The sequence below is a fragment of the Apis dorsata genome, unplaced genomic scaffold, assembly GCF_000469605.1.
Source record: "Apis dorsata unplaced genomic scaffold, Apis dorsata 1.3 scaffold_60, whole genome shotgun sequence".
NCBI lineage: Eukaryota > Metazoa > Arthropoda > Insecta > Hymenoptera > Apidae > Apis > Apis dorsata.
In genome coordinates, this window is record NW_006263360.1 from 246751 (window position 1) to 261395 (window position 14645).

A 14645-nucleotide genomic window follows, 5' to 3' on the forward strand; every position below is an offset into this window, starting at 1 on the left:
GAAACGTTCCTTGATATTCAGTTTTAGGCCAGTGGAACTAGGTAACTTTCACGTCGAACGTGTAATTATTTTTTTTAAGCAATGACTATATATATATTTTTTAGTCATTCAAGAATAGAAAGGAAAATATCTTACTTAATTGTGCTCGTTTCTTTTTTTCTTTGTAAAATTTAATATACATATTTCTATCATTCATTGTTTTAAGTATTGCGCGCAAGTCACTAAATTTTGATATTATATGATTATAAAAACACACCAGAGAAAATATAAAAAATGGAATATAAATTATATTTAAGAGATAATATTTCATATACATAAATACATTAAAAAAATTAGTAAAATATATTAAAATAATTTAGGTTTGTAAATTAGCATTAATTAGGTAATATTATCATGTGTGTTTCATTTGATGTATTCTTTAAATTTTAATATATCTTTGGACTAATATCCAATTAAATGATATTAGTAACTGATTTATAAAATTTACGTTTATCTCAGGTGTGTTTTATGAATACAGAAATTTGTTTTTACATTTTTATGAATTTATAAAAAAAAAAAATGATATAAACGTATAACAAATTAAAAAATTTTATTTATATAAGTCTTAAATGTTTCAAGTAGATTCGATCGAAACCTGTAAATAACGACGAGTATCGTCTTTTTACAAACTAGTTTTACATAAATGGCTTCGTCTGGCGAAGATATTGTAAGATGTTACTTTAAGGTGTACAAAGGCTTTATTTTTTTCTGCAAAAAAAGAAAATAAAAGAGAAAAAAGAGAAAACGATAAGAATTCGATACATGGGACCAATCGTATTAGAATCTATCTAAACTTATATTTAACTTGTATGTACTTTTTTTGTTGATTGTAAAGAATTTACTTCATGAACATATTTTTGTACAGTTACTGTAAATATTTTTCTTTTTATTTGTAACAAATAATTATTGAATGGATTTCGATCGAGCTACATGATTTATAAAAACATGAATTTCCTTAAAGAGAAAAAAACATAATAGAAAATAGATTTCTAAGTTTTTAACAAGAAAATGAACGTTTTGTAGAAATTAATATTAGAATATTTAATATAAATTCATCACTTCATTTCTTCAATACTTTTAAGTCAATATAGACTTAATACTTTAAGTCAATATAGAATTATTTTGTTATTTTAGTTAATCATTTAACTCAAGTTAAATGATCTAATTTAATACACTATCTGATCTCGAGAAACGGGTAAATATTACTCTTAAAAAAAAAAAATCTTATGTTAAACATTATTTTTTGGCTCATGTACACCTTGAAGAATGCCATAATAACAATGGATGTATTTTTTTAATGCATTTTCAGCGGTAGGTGCTGTGAGAATCGAATGATATAAATAAAAACATCTATAAGTCAGTTTTTTAGACTCTTTGTAATTAAACTTTGTACACGCGCATATAAATAATATAATAATCTTCTTGAACTTAATCCGCATTTAAAAAACTTAGTATTATTGCAAAAGTATTCTCATTGATTGTAAGAAATAATATATATATGTTTGAATTTTATATAATGGAATTGTTCAACATTTTTTTAAATTGAATAGAAATTATTTTATCATCGAATTTTTAATAGAAAAATTTTTAGTGATGATAAAATCAATAATTTAAGTTTTTTATATGAGGAAATTAAAAATAAAAATTGTAAATTTTTATTTTTTTCTTAAACTTTAATCAAACTTCAGTTGATATGTAAAATCTTTATAATACAAATAAAAATACATTGTAATATGACATAAATTAATATTTGTAGTATAAAAATTGTGCTTGCGCGTTTTTGGTTGTGAAAAATAATTTTCTTTAAAATTTATATTGTATTGTTCTTTTTGCGATCAGTGAGAAATATAAAAAATCCAAAATATCACTGCCAATTAGTGGTTAAAGTATTACAGAATCTTAACCACTATTTTAACGATCTCTTTGCACAATTGATAATATATATATATATATATTTATATATACATATATGATAAACTAGAGATCTGATTGAAGTATAAAATTTTTTTTACATAACTTAGAAAGTATTATGATTCACCAGCTGAGTAGCAAATTTATAAAAATAATAAAATATTTTACCCCTAAAATGAATTTTTAAAAAAATTAATTGTTTCTAACAGCTGGAGGATAATAATGAAATTTTTAAATTAAAAAATGAAACGAACACTGTATATACATACAAATAATATATCCATTGTGATGAATATAATAATCCTATTATTAAAAAATTATTTGTGCAGAATCTGCATTCCATTTGAAAAAATTTCTAATCCTTTATTTTTCATAAAAAAAAATATAAAATATATAAAAGCATTTTAAAGTTATTAAAAATTACAATGACCATTCTCTTAATTTAGGAAATTTCTTCCAGTTTTATAATAATGAAACAAAATAATTAAACAATATAATAATATTTTTTAATTTTAAAAGTTATTTATGAATAAAGAATTAAATTCTAGTGAATGATTATATTTATAATCCATAAAAAAATTAACTAAGGAAACATATGTTAAGAAAGTAGTTTAGCTTTTGTACCTGTTTGTAATATTTCTATACGATATTATTAGTACATGTAACACTCATGTAGATGCAGAGTAATTTGTAACAATAATGTATATGTGCAATGAGAAGATTCAATAATAACATGTTGAGAAATGCATTTTATAGTTTATAGTATACTTCACAAATAATAGTCCTTTTTTTTTACATTTTCCTAAATAATATAATATTGAAATTGAAGTTAAATTGAATAATTGAAATAAAGTCCTTGTAATAATAATTTTATCTTATTCTAAAGATTTTTCTTTCTCTAAATATTTACTATTAAATTTTTTATATTATTACTATATTTGAAATAAAATTATTTATTTTTATATTATATTAATATTAATACTTATTTTAAATACTTTTATACTAACTTATTATTTCTTTCTATGGATGTCTTAATCATAAAATATCCAAAAATACCTCAAAATTATATAAAGAAATATTTTTTATTTATATATTTATTTTTGTAAAATAAATATTTAATATTAATATATAAATTATTATTTTCTAACGAATGCAGATGCTAATACAAATAAGATATATGACTTGTTATATATTTTTGATTGTGGGTATAATTTAAAATATGTTTATATTATGCATTTTTGTAAATATATTTTATCATTCTGGACGGAAAAGAAGTTGTTATATTAGTGTATTATCTACAAACGATAAGTCCTTGTGCATGGATTATTATATATTTATTATATTTTTATAAAATTTTAAAATATTATGTAAAATTTTAAAATATATGATATAAAAATCATTTTTTATGCTATTAGTAAAGATCGTCTATTAATCATTATGTTTTATTATTGTAATAAATTATGATATATAAATAAATATTATATCATAGATTAGATACAGAAAAAATCTAATATTTAATGTATTTTCTTTTTTTGAGAGAGTATTAAAATGTTATAAATCAAACTAGATTAACAAAGATAGCAAATAAAAATAAAATAAAAATTAGACTCTTAGCGTCATCTTTTAAGGAAAAAAATATCGTTCTAAAAATACTCAAGAGATGGTACTGATTTTCAATTACTTTATCTTATTTTTAAAGAGATATTTGTGATATTCAAAAGATGGCGTTAACCATCAATTCTTATTCTATTTTATCTTTCTCTATTTACTATTCTTGTTTATTAATATAATTTGTATTTTATCTGTGATGCTCTAAAGATGGCGCTGGTACTTCAATTTTTAGCTTATTTATATCTCTCTTCTTTTCGCATTTGCTCTTCTAGTCTATTATATATATTTTTAAATTTTATATATCTTATATCTTATTTTATATATATTTTATATCTATGAAATATATTATTTGCATATTTGTTGTAGGTTTTACTTTTTTATCTTTTTTTTAGCAGTTTCTTAATTTTATATATATATACTGTTTTATTACCTTTTTTCTATCATTTTTTTTTATTATTATTTTTATTGATGATGAACATGAACATTTTTTTATAATTTTTGTAATTTTAGGGAGTTTAAAAATTTAAAAAGAAAATGGATCATTTAATGGATCATTTAATTACTTTATATTCATTTGTAACAATAATTAAAAAATATTTCAGATATTTATATAATTAAATGATATATATAATAATAATATATATATAATTAAATGATTTCGAAAGTAGTGAATTTAGATAATTTTATTATAAATAGATAAATATACGATTTATGAATTTTTTTATTATAAGAAATATAACTTTAGTTCAAAGAAATTACTTCCTTTTTGTATCAATTGATATAATTCATTATTTTCAATAAAAAAATCTAATTTATCAATGATTTAATAACTTTTTATAGAGAATAGCAATCACAAAACTTCTATTCTTTTATGTGATTTATATTTTTTTTCAATGAAAATATAATTATAAATCACTATTAATGTTAAAATATATTTTAATTATAATCGTTAATTATAAATTATGTTAAATATTTCATAACACTAATTACTTAAATAGATATTAATCAAAATTAGAGACATAAGTCAAAGAGAATATGATTAAGTTTATACATCTTTAATTGCAATATCATATTTACAGCATATTATGGAACATTGTAATTACAAAAATATTATTTTACGATACGATATAGAGTCGTATTTCGTTCTACAAGTAAATAGTAGAATACGATTCGTATTATCGTTCGCAAATAGTATCTTGTGATATCTTTCTACAAGAGTCGCGTAATTATTAAATAATTGCAAGAAATCGTATCGTATTTCCAATTGTGTGCTCGTATAAATATTCTCGCACTCACATTTAATAAAAATTTTCGAAAACATTGATATATACATACATATAGAACGGGCATAGGATATGTTTTCAGACGACTATGGCATCGCGATTGTAACCGATACGTCGCAATACATATGTAGAAACGCGGTTTAGAAGTAACATTTAAAAGATATTAGCAACTTTCACCGTGAATATACATATTCGTTTAATTACACACAGATATGCACACGTACCTCTGCAATTTAATTCTAATAATCGCGATAATAACATGTTTACTTTCACGCCGTTTGTCATTCATTGTTCCGATTATTCGTTCCCGATTAAAAAATCGATTGACACGTGGCTCTATTTAAATATTTTTTCGAAAATCTAAAATAAAAGATCCATGCAACTATCGAGCACGAATAATTCAAAGTTCAAGAACGATGCAATTCCGACCATTGGTCACGCGTTTTGTAGAACCTCTTTCTTGTCGAATTTTCGCCTTACTTTCTCGACAAAAGCGCCTTCTCTCGATTTCTCTTTGATACACGTTTCTAAAATCACTTTGATCGTTCTCAACGAGGAATACAAACGGGGTTTGATGGATCGAAAAGCTTTTTTTAAGTATTCACTCTATTCTCTCGAAATTATTTGTCCAGGTCGCCGCGTTGCTATCCTACGCCTTGGAGCCAAAAGTCCACTGAGACCTCTAGTTTCTTCATGTTTCGTGCTTGCGGCTGTACTAGTTTCTGCGGAAGCTGTTTCGGACGGTTCTGTTTCGCTGGAAACATCTGGTTCTTCGGATATTTCTTCTTGGCTAGTTTGGGCAATCGGTGCTTCGGTCACTTTACGACGCGGTAACAACGGTGATCTTCTAGATGCTAGAAGCACTGGTGTTCTAGTGGTTGTTTTAGGATGCACCTGTAGTCTATTTCGATTACGTAATTTATTCAAAGGGTTGACGGTTGTGGAACGTGCCGGAGGCGGGCTAGTTTCTGCAGGTGCCTGAAATGAACATTTTGCGTGAAAGTCGCGCGTACATGACAACGCGGTTGTCAAAAGACGAGAAATAGACGCGACTTAGCGTCAAAGCATGTCTGGCATGTGACATTTTGCAAAAGGGCAAATAGTGAAAGCGAAGTCCAAAGAGAAGCTTTACTGAGGCCATACGTTTTGAAAAATGCGTTGTAAAGACACGAGATTTCGTAAGGAATCGCATTCTATGACTTGAGAATTTTGAAGTGAATTCAAACAGAATGGGACATATAAAGTGTTGTATTATTTCGGAACGAGGATTATAATATTTGATCATGACTTTGATTCATCTCGGTAATAATCGAAAATGATTTTAAATGCTTTATAAATAATTGATTTTCAAATATAGATGCCTATTTTATATATATTTATATGTATATTATTTAAATAGAATAGTGTTCTAACTTATTTTTGTTCACAATAAACCTCAAAAATGTATAAACATTTAATTAAATATCATAAATGAATTGAAATACTATGATCTTGATCGATCTCATTCGAATTTTTTCAAATCTGTAATTTTATAATTCTTTTATCAAAAAATTTTACCTCGTGAGTTTCTTCTTCAGTTCCTTCTCCAGCTGGTTCATCAATTGACGATTCCTCTGCGTTATCCGAAGGAAGCGGTGTCGTAGTTGTGGTCGTCGATTGACCTGGTTTCGGTCTCAAATTTATTCTAGCTCCAGGTTTAATAACCGGTCTTGTCCCTGTTGTCGGAAGTCTCGAACGAACGGTCGATTTCGGTGCCGCTGTACTCGGTTCCTGACTAGTTTCCTTAGGTGTCTCTGAACGAATGGACTCTTGGCTCTCCTCGCTACCGTTCGGAGCAGTGGTGGTCGGTCTTCCACGTCGTCGGTTGATATTTAATTTATTGAAAGACGGTCTCGATATTCCTGAGGGCCCATTAGAAGATGCAGTTGAACCACCGTTCGATGGTGCTGATGTTGTCGTCGAAATGGATCTCGTTGCTCCAGATCCACGGAATCTCCCGCGAGTAGTGGAAGAAGGTCGTTCTGCGTGAACAGAGCTCGAACTCTCTTTTTGTACCGCGTCCTCCTCAATTGGATTGGATTGCTTTTGTCCAGGTCGACTTCTTTTGAAACCACCACCGTTAGAACCATTGCTACCGAAACGATTTCGCGTGCGTTGTGTAGGTTCCACAGGTGCTTCGGTCGTCGTTGTACTTCCGTTTGATTTGAATCTTCAAAAAAATTGTTTTTTTTTCAATTCAACATTAATTAAGAGATACAATAGTAATAATTATATTATCGCGAAAATAAAATAATATAATTATATGAATTGCTAAATTTAAAATCATTTCAAGAATGTTGAAATTATTTTGATAATCTTATTATCTACTATATAATTTATTATATATTTTGATAAACTTATTATATAATTATATTACTAATGATACTTAAGAAATTCAAAATGAATTTTTTGTAACATTTTTTAAATAAATAATTTTTACCTGTTTCGAGTACCTCCATTAGTTCCACCAATACCAGGTCTTCTAAATTTCCCCCTTCCAGCTGGAGCTTGAGTAGTAGTGGTAGGTGGTTCCGTAGTTGTAGTTGTGGTAGTAGTTGTAGTAGTGCTAGTAGTAGTGGTTGCAGCAGTTGTGGTGATTACTGGTTCTGTTGCAAGACTTGCTACATTGGTTATCGTCGTTGATTCCAGAGTAGTTGGTGACAATTCAGTCGTCGCTGTCAAATCGGTAATAGCTTCGTCACTGGAAAGTGTCGTTTTATCTGAAGAAGAATCTGTAGCTTCGCTGCTCGATGCATCTACCAAATTATTTTGACCTTGTTGCACGAAAGCATACAAATCTAACGCGACTTTGTCCATAGAACATGGATACTCCGTCGTTGCACTTTCAGTCGTGGTTGAAGCAATACTCGCTGATGTTGTGGAAGATGAATCCGATTCTTCGTAGTCTTGCTTGTTCTCCAAAAATGTTTGCTTATCTTTGCTCTTCTCCGATAATGAACTTTCTTCTTTGGAATCGTCTTTTTCCTCGCTTGCATGTAAAGATTCACCTCTGTTTGATTCAGGAGGAATCTAAAACAAATGATAAAAAGGAAATTATCTCAATTAAAAATCTTTTGTTCATCACCCTGATAATTTATCCTATTAAATGTAAATTTTAATGTAGACAACTTATCTACATTATGATTCAATTTGAATTATTATATTAACTTTTGATTGAAAAGCAATTTGAATTTGACGCACTGTAATGTTATTCAATATATCATTCTTTACATCAACTTATTCTCTGAACTTCTAATTTCAATAATTTCAATCTTAATAAAATTCTAATTTTGAAATTATAAATTAATTAATCAATTAGGGATCAAGCTGGATTCTTGTAAATCTTTTAAAAAAATGATATTTGGATATTAATATAAGGATATTAATATAAATCATAAATTATGTTATGCTAACGAATGCTAAGTTACATATAAGCAATAACTTTTCAGTCAATAAATTTCCACTATTAATTGAAAAAATTGAAACTTACCCGAGAATTCTGTTTTACAATCATTATTAAAATGTAAAATCATCATTTCAAAAGAACAAAGCGCGACAATCACCTCTGTTGAGAGGGCGGCGATAGGTCTCCTCCTGGTCGTAGGAAGGGGCGCTTCTTCAATGATCTCTTCAACAGGAGCAGGTTCTTGAACTCGTTGCGGCCTTCCTCTTCCTCTGCTCGCCGTTCTCTCTTCCCCGTTCTCTTCATTCGGTGTGACACCCAAAAATCGGACAGGCCCTTTAGGCAATACTTGGGGAAATTCTGGTCCCTCTTGATGGGTACGAAAACTGCTGGAATCGACCAGGTCCAAACCAGGTCTGGGACGATTTCCACGAGTTCTAGTTGGTTCCGTGGTTCCAGTGTTGTGATTCGATCGTGACCTGTCGATGAACGAATTTAATAGCTATATTACTCGAATAGAAGCGGCAGAAGGTAGCGAGATGGAAGAGGAGGAAGAGGAAAAATGTTACGTGTGATGTGCACCTTGGTGGGAATCTGGTGTTGGTCGGTAGCCTTTCCTCGGATACGTCTTCAGCTTCGACCAATTGTCTGCCTCTGTTGTTGCCATTTCTGTTTGGAATCACTTCGTTGCTGGCTGGTTCCACGGTGCTCGATCTTTCCACGGTGTTGTACTTGTTTCTGTTGGAGCCACGCTTAGGGGCGGACGTGGTTCTAGAAGGAACGTCGTAAGAATTGGTGACCGCCGAGTCCGCTGAACCCGCCTTATTCTCATCCTCCTCGTCATAGTAATAATATACGTACTCGTATTCGTAGTCCTTCCCGTTTGGCCCTTTCTTTACCTGCGTAAAAAAACTTCAGATTACTTTTTAATGGATAAAGAAATTCTTAATAATAATATTTCTTGTTTAATCTATTATAATTATTTGGAAATTTTTATGTTCATTTTTTAGAAACAAATAATAATAATAATAAATAAAGTTATCTATCTATTAAACAAGAAATCTATGCGGTTAATTCTTACCTGGATACGCGAATTTGTGCCAGCAGGGACTAAACTGACGTCGCTAAAATCGCCAAAATTGCGTTCTCGAAAGGACGTTTCTTTGCCGTCATCGCGGATTATATTAACAGGAACAAAATCAAAAGAACGCGCCTCACGTGGAGTCGTCAGAACTGGCATCATGGTTGTTGGATACTCGTTACTGAAACAATGAAAGAAATTTTCTCATTTCTCTTTATATTTAAACATTTAATATCGTAAATAATATTAACTTTTTATTATTTTTTTTGAATATTTTTTGAACAAGAGTTATGTTCAAAATTACTTATTAGCTATACATATACTATAATTATGTTTATTATAATTAAATATATATTTTGTCGATTCCATTATGATTAGATATAATTACTTGTTGAATTAAATCTAAAATGTGATAACCTTTCAATTAGTTTCCTTATTATTTTTCATGATAATTTCTTTTCACATTTCTTCTTAATACTTTCACAAAAGTTTCTCAAGCAATGATTCTATTGAGGATCTTTATGAAATTATATTATTATATTTTCATTCATAAAAGATAATTTTTAAATATTTTTACTTAAAAATAAATTTTATCGTGTCATTTTTATATACACATAACATTAACAATTAAAAAAGAGAAAATAATAAAATTAATATAATTTTTTTGCAAAATTCAAATTATATTTTATAGAAAATAAGAAAGTATTCGAATACTTTTGAATTATAACATACTTTTATAGTTCTACAAATCACATAGATGACTTTCTAATTTAAAATATTTCAGTGCAATTTAAAAAATATTTTAACTAAAGAGAATAATAATTGTAGCACCAAGTAGCTGAGATTACATGAACAGCGAATCAATCATCATAGTGTTATTACAAACATTTTAAATTATTACTTAGTAACTTAACATAATTTTAACTACTTTTTTAACGATTTAAGTTTCAAAGTGTCTAACTCTGCTTTCCACTTTTCTTAAAGCTCTAAAGATGTTCCTACCTAACGTGCACCCCGGGAATCACTGAATCTTTGTGGCTCTCTACGCGGGATCTGTGCGTGTCACTTCTTCGAACTCCATCCTCTTGAAGGATCCCGGTGTCGCCAAAGTTTTCCAATTCGACGCGGACCTGCCGCTTCGTTGTGTCACCCGTTTTGTCTTCGTCCACGAAATCGAAACGTCTGATCGGGTCGAGGTCGGTCAACTTTTTATCAAAACTCTCGAACTTCGCCACAACCTTTTTCCCGTGTTTCCCATTTTTCGTGATGGTCTTCCTCTCCACGTCCACAACGTCGTCGTCCCCGTCGTCATCGTAGTCGGATGGCCGCGCTACATCCTCCGGCACTTTGTGAGACGTGACGAATTCTTCGCGAGGAAATACGAAAGGCATTATTTTTAAAAAAAAAAAGAAAGAGAAATTTGAAGGATTTAAAGGGAGATAGATTTACCTTCGTTCGACAAAGCTTTGCTTCCGGTTGCATCATCGTCTGCGAGTGTGTTTGCTACAGCGCAAGATATCCTGAACGATAAAAAATTGGACTGTTATTATTATTTACGTTGATTTATTTTCATCGTTATTATTAAGAATATAAGAGATTTAAGGATATTTTCAATATTATGCTTTCTATACGGATGAGGATTTTCTGAGAATCATTCTGATGGAAGTGATGATTTCGAATTAATTTCTATGTTTCTCCTTTTTCATTTTTTTTTTATATTAGTAATTAATGGCATCGAATTTTGATATCCAAAAAAAAAAAAAGAAAGGAATATCAAGCATAGTAGAGAGTAAAATTAAAATCGCTACGAAATCGAACGAAATTATCTCGTCGAGAAACGTGTGCACAGATTCTACCGCGAGCAAACGCGGTATGGTGAAAGTTCGTGTCTGACCGGTGAGCTGGAAGCTGCGACCCGCTACAACTTGCCTCGTTCTCTTTCAAGCGATATATTCGATCTTTAAAAACTTTCGAGCTAAGCTCGCGCCAATGTCTGTTTAACCACAAAGTCTCGACGGCATTCCATTTGTCCAAAGTTCGCGCGTTAAATTCGTGCTCTTTCTTTTTTCCAACTTACGGCTTTTCCAGTTAGTCGAATCGGCTTGAGGTTCGAAAAGAAAAAAGAAAGAAGCGAAAAAAAATTTTTTTTCTTTTAATCGATTTCAAAAAAACGATTTCAAAAATCGATATTTCGTCTCGCATTCGCGTTTCGAGGGGACCGATTTTTTTTTTTTGTGACGCGAGAATAATTTAATCGAAAGAAAAAGTCAAGGCCGTCTACTAGCGTGCTTGGGAATACGAGCGCGACCTCGTCCTCCTTTGGCTCAAGGTTGTTCGATCAGATTCAGGGAAAGATCCAAAAATTGAGGAAGATCAAAACCCATGCGACGCCTCTCCATGCGATTTTCTTCAAACAATCGCAAAATATAATGTATCAACGTATTCGAGGAATACTTTTATTGATTTGGTTCTAGAGGCGAAAGAAAAAATATTGGTATACGCAAGAATGTTGAAATTCATTTATTGAATTGTGAGCGATTTAAATTTATAATTATATATATATCTCTTTTTTTTATTAAGCAAAAAATTAAATTTAAATTATACCATATTTTTGTACACCATATTTGTATATATTAGTTTGTTTTGATTTTTAATAATGTTCCACGAGTATATAATAATGTATAGAATTTGTATAAAAGCATAAGTTGATCGATTTTGCGTGAGAATTTTATGCGAGACGAAGGAGAAAAGAAGAAAAGAAGAAAAGAAAAGATGGAGCAGTTATACGAGGAAACGAGTTGTCCAGCAAGGTCGATCGGTTACGATCGATTACCTCTGTCGATGAAGGAGACCGGCTACTGTAAAATTAAAAGCGGGTATCGAGGGCTTGTTGCGCGTCGGAAGATATACACGACGATTTCGTATCCTGTCTTTTCACGGAGCAAAATGAGCCGTGATCGTGCGAAATGTTGGCGATATTTTTTTTATTGTGCGCAGTTCGATAGAAAGTCGAAAGGCTTTGTACCACATGGCGACATTTTCGATTGAAAGGAATAATATATCGGGTGTATAAGATTGTGGTATTATATAAATTGAAATATCGAAAAGAAAAATATAATTTTTTCGAAGTTTGAATAATTTTTTTGTATTATGTATATACTTATTCGATTCCTGATAAATAAAAAAGTGAAACGAATGAATAAAAAATTTACGTGAGATAATAAATAAAAAAAATGTGGAATAACATTTTCTCTTCAAAGTTTAAAACTTTGTTTTCGAATTCGAAAGTTCGTGAATTCAGCTGATTTATCATGAAAAATGAATGTCTATCGATTCAAATTCAATTTTTCAAAAAAAAAAAAAAAAAAAAAAAAAAAAAAAAAAAAAAAAAAAAAAAAGAACAGAAAGAAAAAAATTATATTCCGTATTCGATCTATTTTTGCTTTGTGGAATTATTCGATCGAAGTGCATTTTACCAATATTTAAACTCAATTTTCTTGAAAATGAAGCTGGATGGTATTCTTATGCATTTAATATTTATAAAAATCGAAATTATCTTTCCTTAACCTTAATAAATTTTTCAAGAGATTAATACTTTAAGCACGAAAAGATCGTAATTCTATCTTTTTAAAATAGTTACAATAATTTGAAAGATTTTTCTATAGATATTTTCTATAGATATTCCATACAACTTATGAAGGTTAATGGCACATAAAAAAAGTAGACAATAATTTCTATTGATCGTTATAATGTCCAACACTCATTTATTTTAACGTAATTGCATTATCACTTTCTACAACGTATATCACGATGATCTTCACACTGCTTCATTCAAAAACAATGCCTCATTAATTATATAAATTTTCCTTTACCTCAATTAAAAGAATGAGAAATTTAAAATTATTTAAATATTAGACAAAAAAGAGGACTGCAACTTAAAAAAACATTCGAAAAGATTTCTAAAGTCTATACACATTGTATGAAGCTTATTTCTCAGAGGTTAAACGAGAGAGAAAAGAAAGAAAGCAATGATGAAAATATACGTACAGAACAGAAGCAACGAACGATCAAGATAAATTTTCGCCCAAGGAATTCGAAGGTTGAGTCTCGATACGCAAGCATAATGATGGAATTTATCGTGATTCCATATGGAGAAAGCTGTCTCGGCTCACAACCGTATCTACGTAAGCGTGTACATATACAGGGTGTATCTCCACTGGCACGAGACAGACTCGCCGTTACATAACCTCACAACATTACCGTGAAAGCCTATTCGAAAATATAAGCAAATATACGAACTTATATATATATATATGTATATATATATGTATATATATGTATATATATTATTTTTTTGTCTTACCTAAAACAACGTAATTTTACGAAGCTTGTTAAATATATTCGCAAATGTGCGAAGATGCAATCTCAAGAAAACTTTCTATTTAACCTGTTCCCCCCTCCGTTGCGCAAATATGATTGCGCGGGATGCGAAATATACGAGGCAGAGGATAAAGATAAAAAAAGAAGAGGAAATGTTTTAACATTTACAACGGATTTTGTAAAAATCTGTTTGCGAAAGTTTACGGTCCCCACGCACGAGCATCTTCACTCCTATCTCGATTCATCGACCATCTTCACTCTCCCACTCCTTCGATTAGATCGAAGGTGAGAGTCGAAAATTTGAATCTCTTATGGACGAGATCGTTGCGATGCAATTGTGTACACTACTTTCATTCGATCGAATTTTTGAACACGTAATTGTAATTATTCGATAAAAAATAGTTTCGATTATCTTCGATATGATAACGAGAACTCTACGAGCATCGATCGAAATTCGAATTTAAATTTGCGATAAAACTTTCTTCCTTTTTGTTCGTTTAACGTTAAAAGATAATTTTGGTAGAAGATGTTTGTCACGATTGAGAAAGAGAAACCTGCGATTTAAATTGTGCATCGCAATGCAGATTCTTTCCAGACCACGATTCAACGTTAATTATCGTTCCTCGGGGACGATCGTTAAAAGAAAAAAAAATTTATCAAAAAATGAAAGTAAGCGGAGAGCGCGATGATTCTTTTCTCAACAATCTACTTTCAAGAAAAATGTAAATTTTTTCCAATTGCAATAGACTCTAAAATTAATTAATATTATCGAAATGTCGATCGTTAAAAATTTCCTAAAAAAAATCTCTTCTGCCACGCGATCCGTCACGATCCTACCACGCTCCAATTATCAAAAAAATTACACAAATGAATAAAAATTATGCATATTTTTTTTTTT

The 14645-nt window shown here is 29.7% G+C and overlaps 1 protein-coding gene across 2 annotated transcripts in view; it reads right to left on the reverse strand.

Annotated features, from left to right (window-relative positions):
* Positions 1-5426: 5426 nt before the first annotated feature.
* Positions 5427-14645, reverse strand: part of LOC102673843 (mucin-5AC-like) — a 10062-nt gene continuing 843 nt past the window's right edge. The window contains exons 2-10 of one of the 2 annotated variants that reach the window (XM_006609795.2): positions 10817-10887; positions 10370-10733; positions 9368-9548; positions 9148-9185; positions 8869-9057; positions 8447-8765; positions 7324-7913; positions 6402-7053; positions 5427-5822 (exon numbers count right to left, since the gene is read on the reverse strand). In XM_006609795.2, coding sequence (XP_006609858.1) covers positions 5451-5822; positions 6402-7053; positions 7324-7913; positions 8447-8765; positions 8869-9057; positions 9148-9185; positions 9368-9548; positions 10370-10733; positions 10817-10887 — 2776 coding nt within the window. In that variant the 3' untranslated portion in view covers positions 5427-5450. Of the gene's footprint in view, positions 5823-6401; positions 7054-7323; positions 7914-8446; positions 8766-8868; positions 9186-9367; positions 9549-10369; positions 10734-10816; positions 10888-14645 lie in introns of both variants that reach the window. The other variant, XM_006609794.2, reaches the window with a different exon arrangement.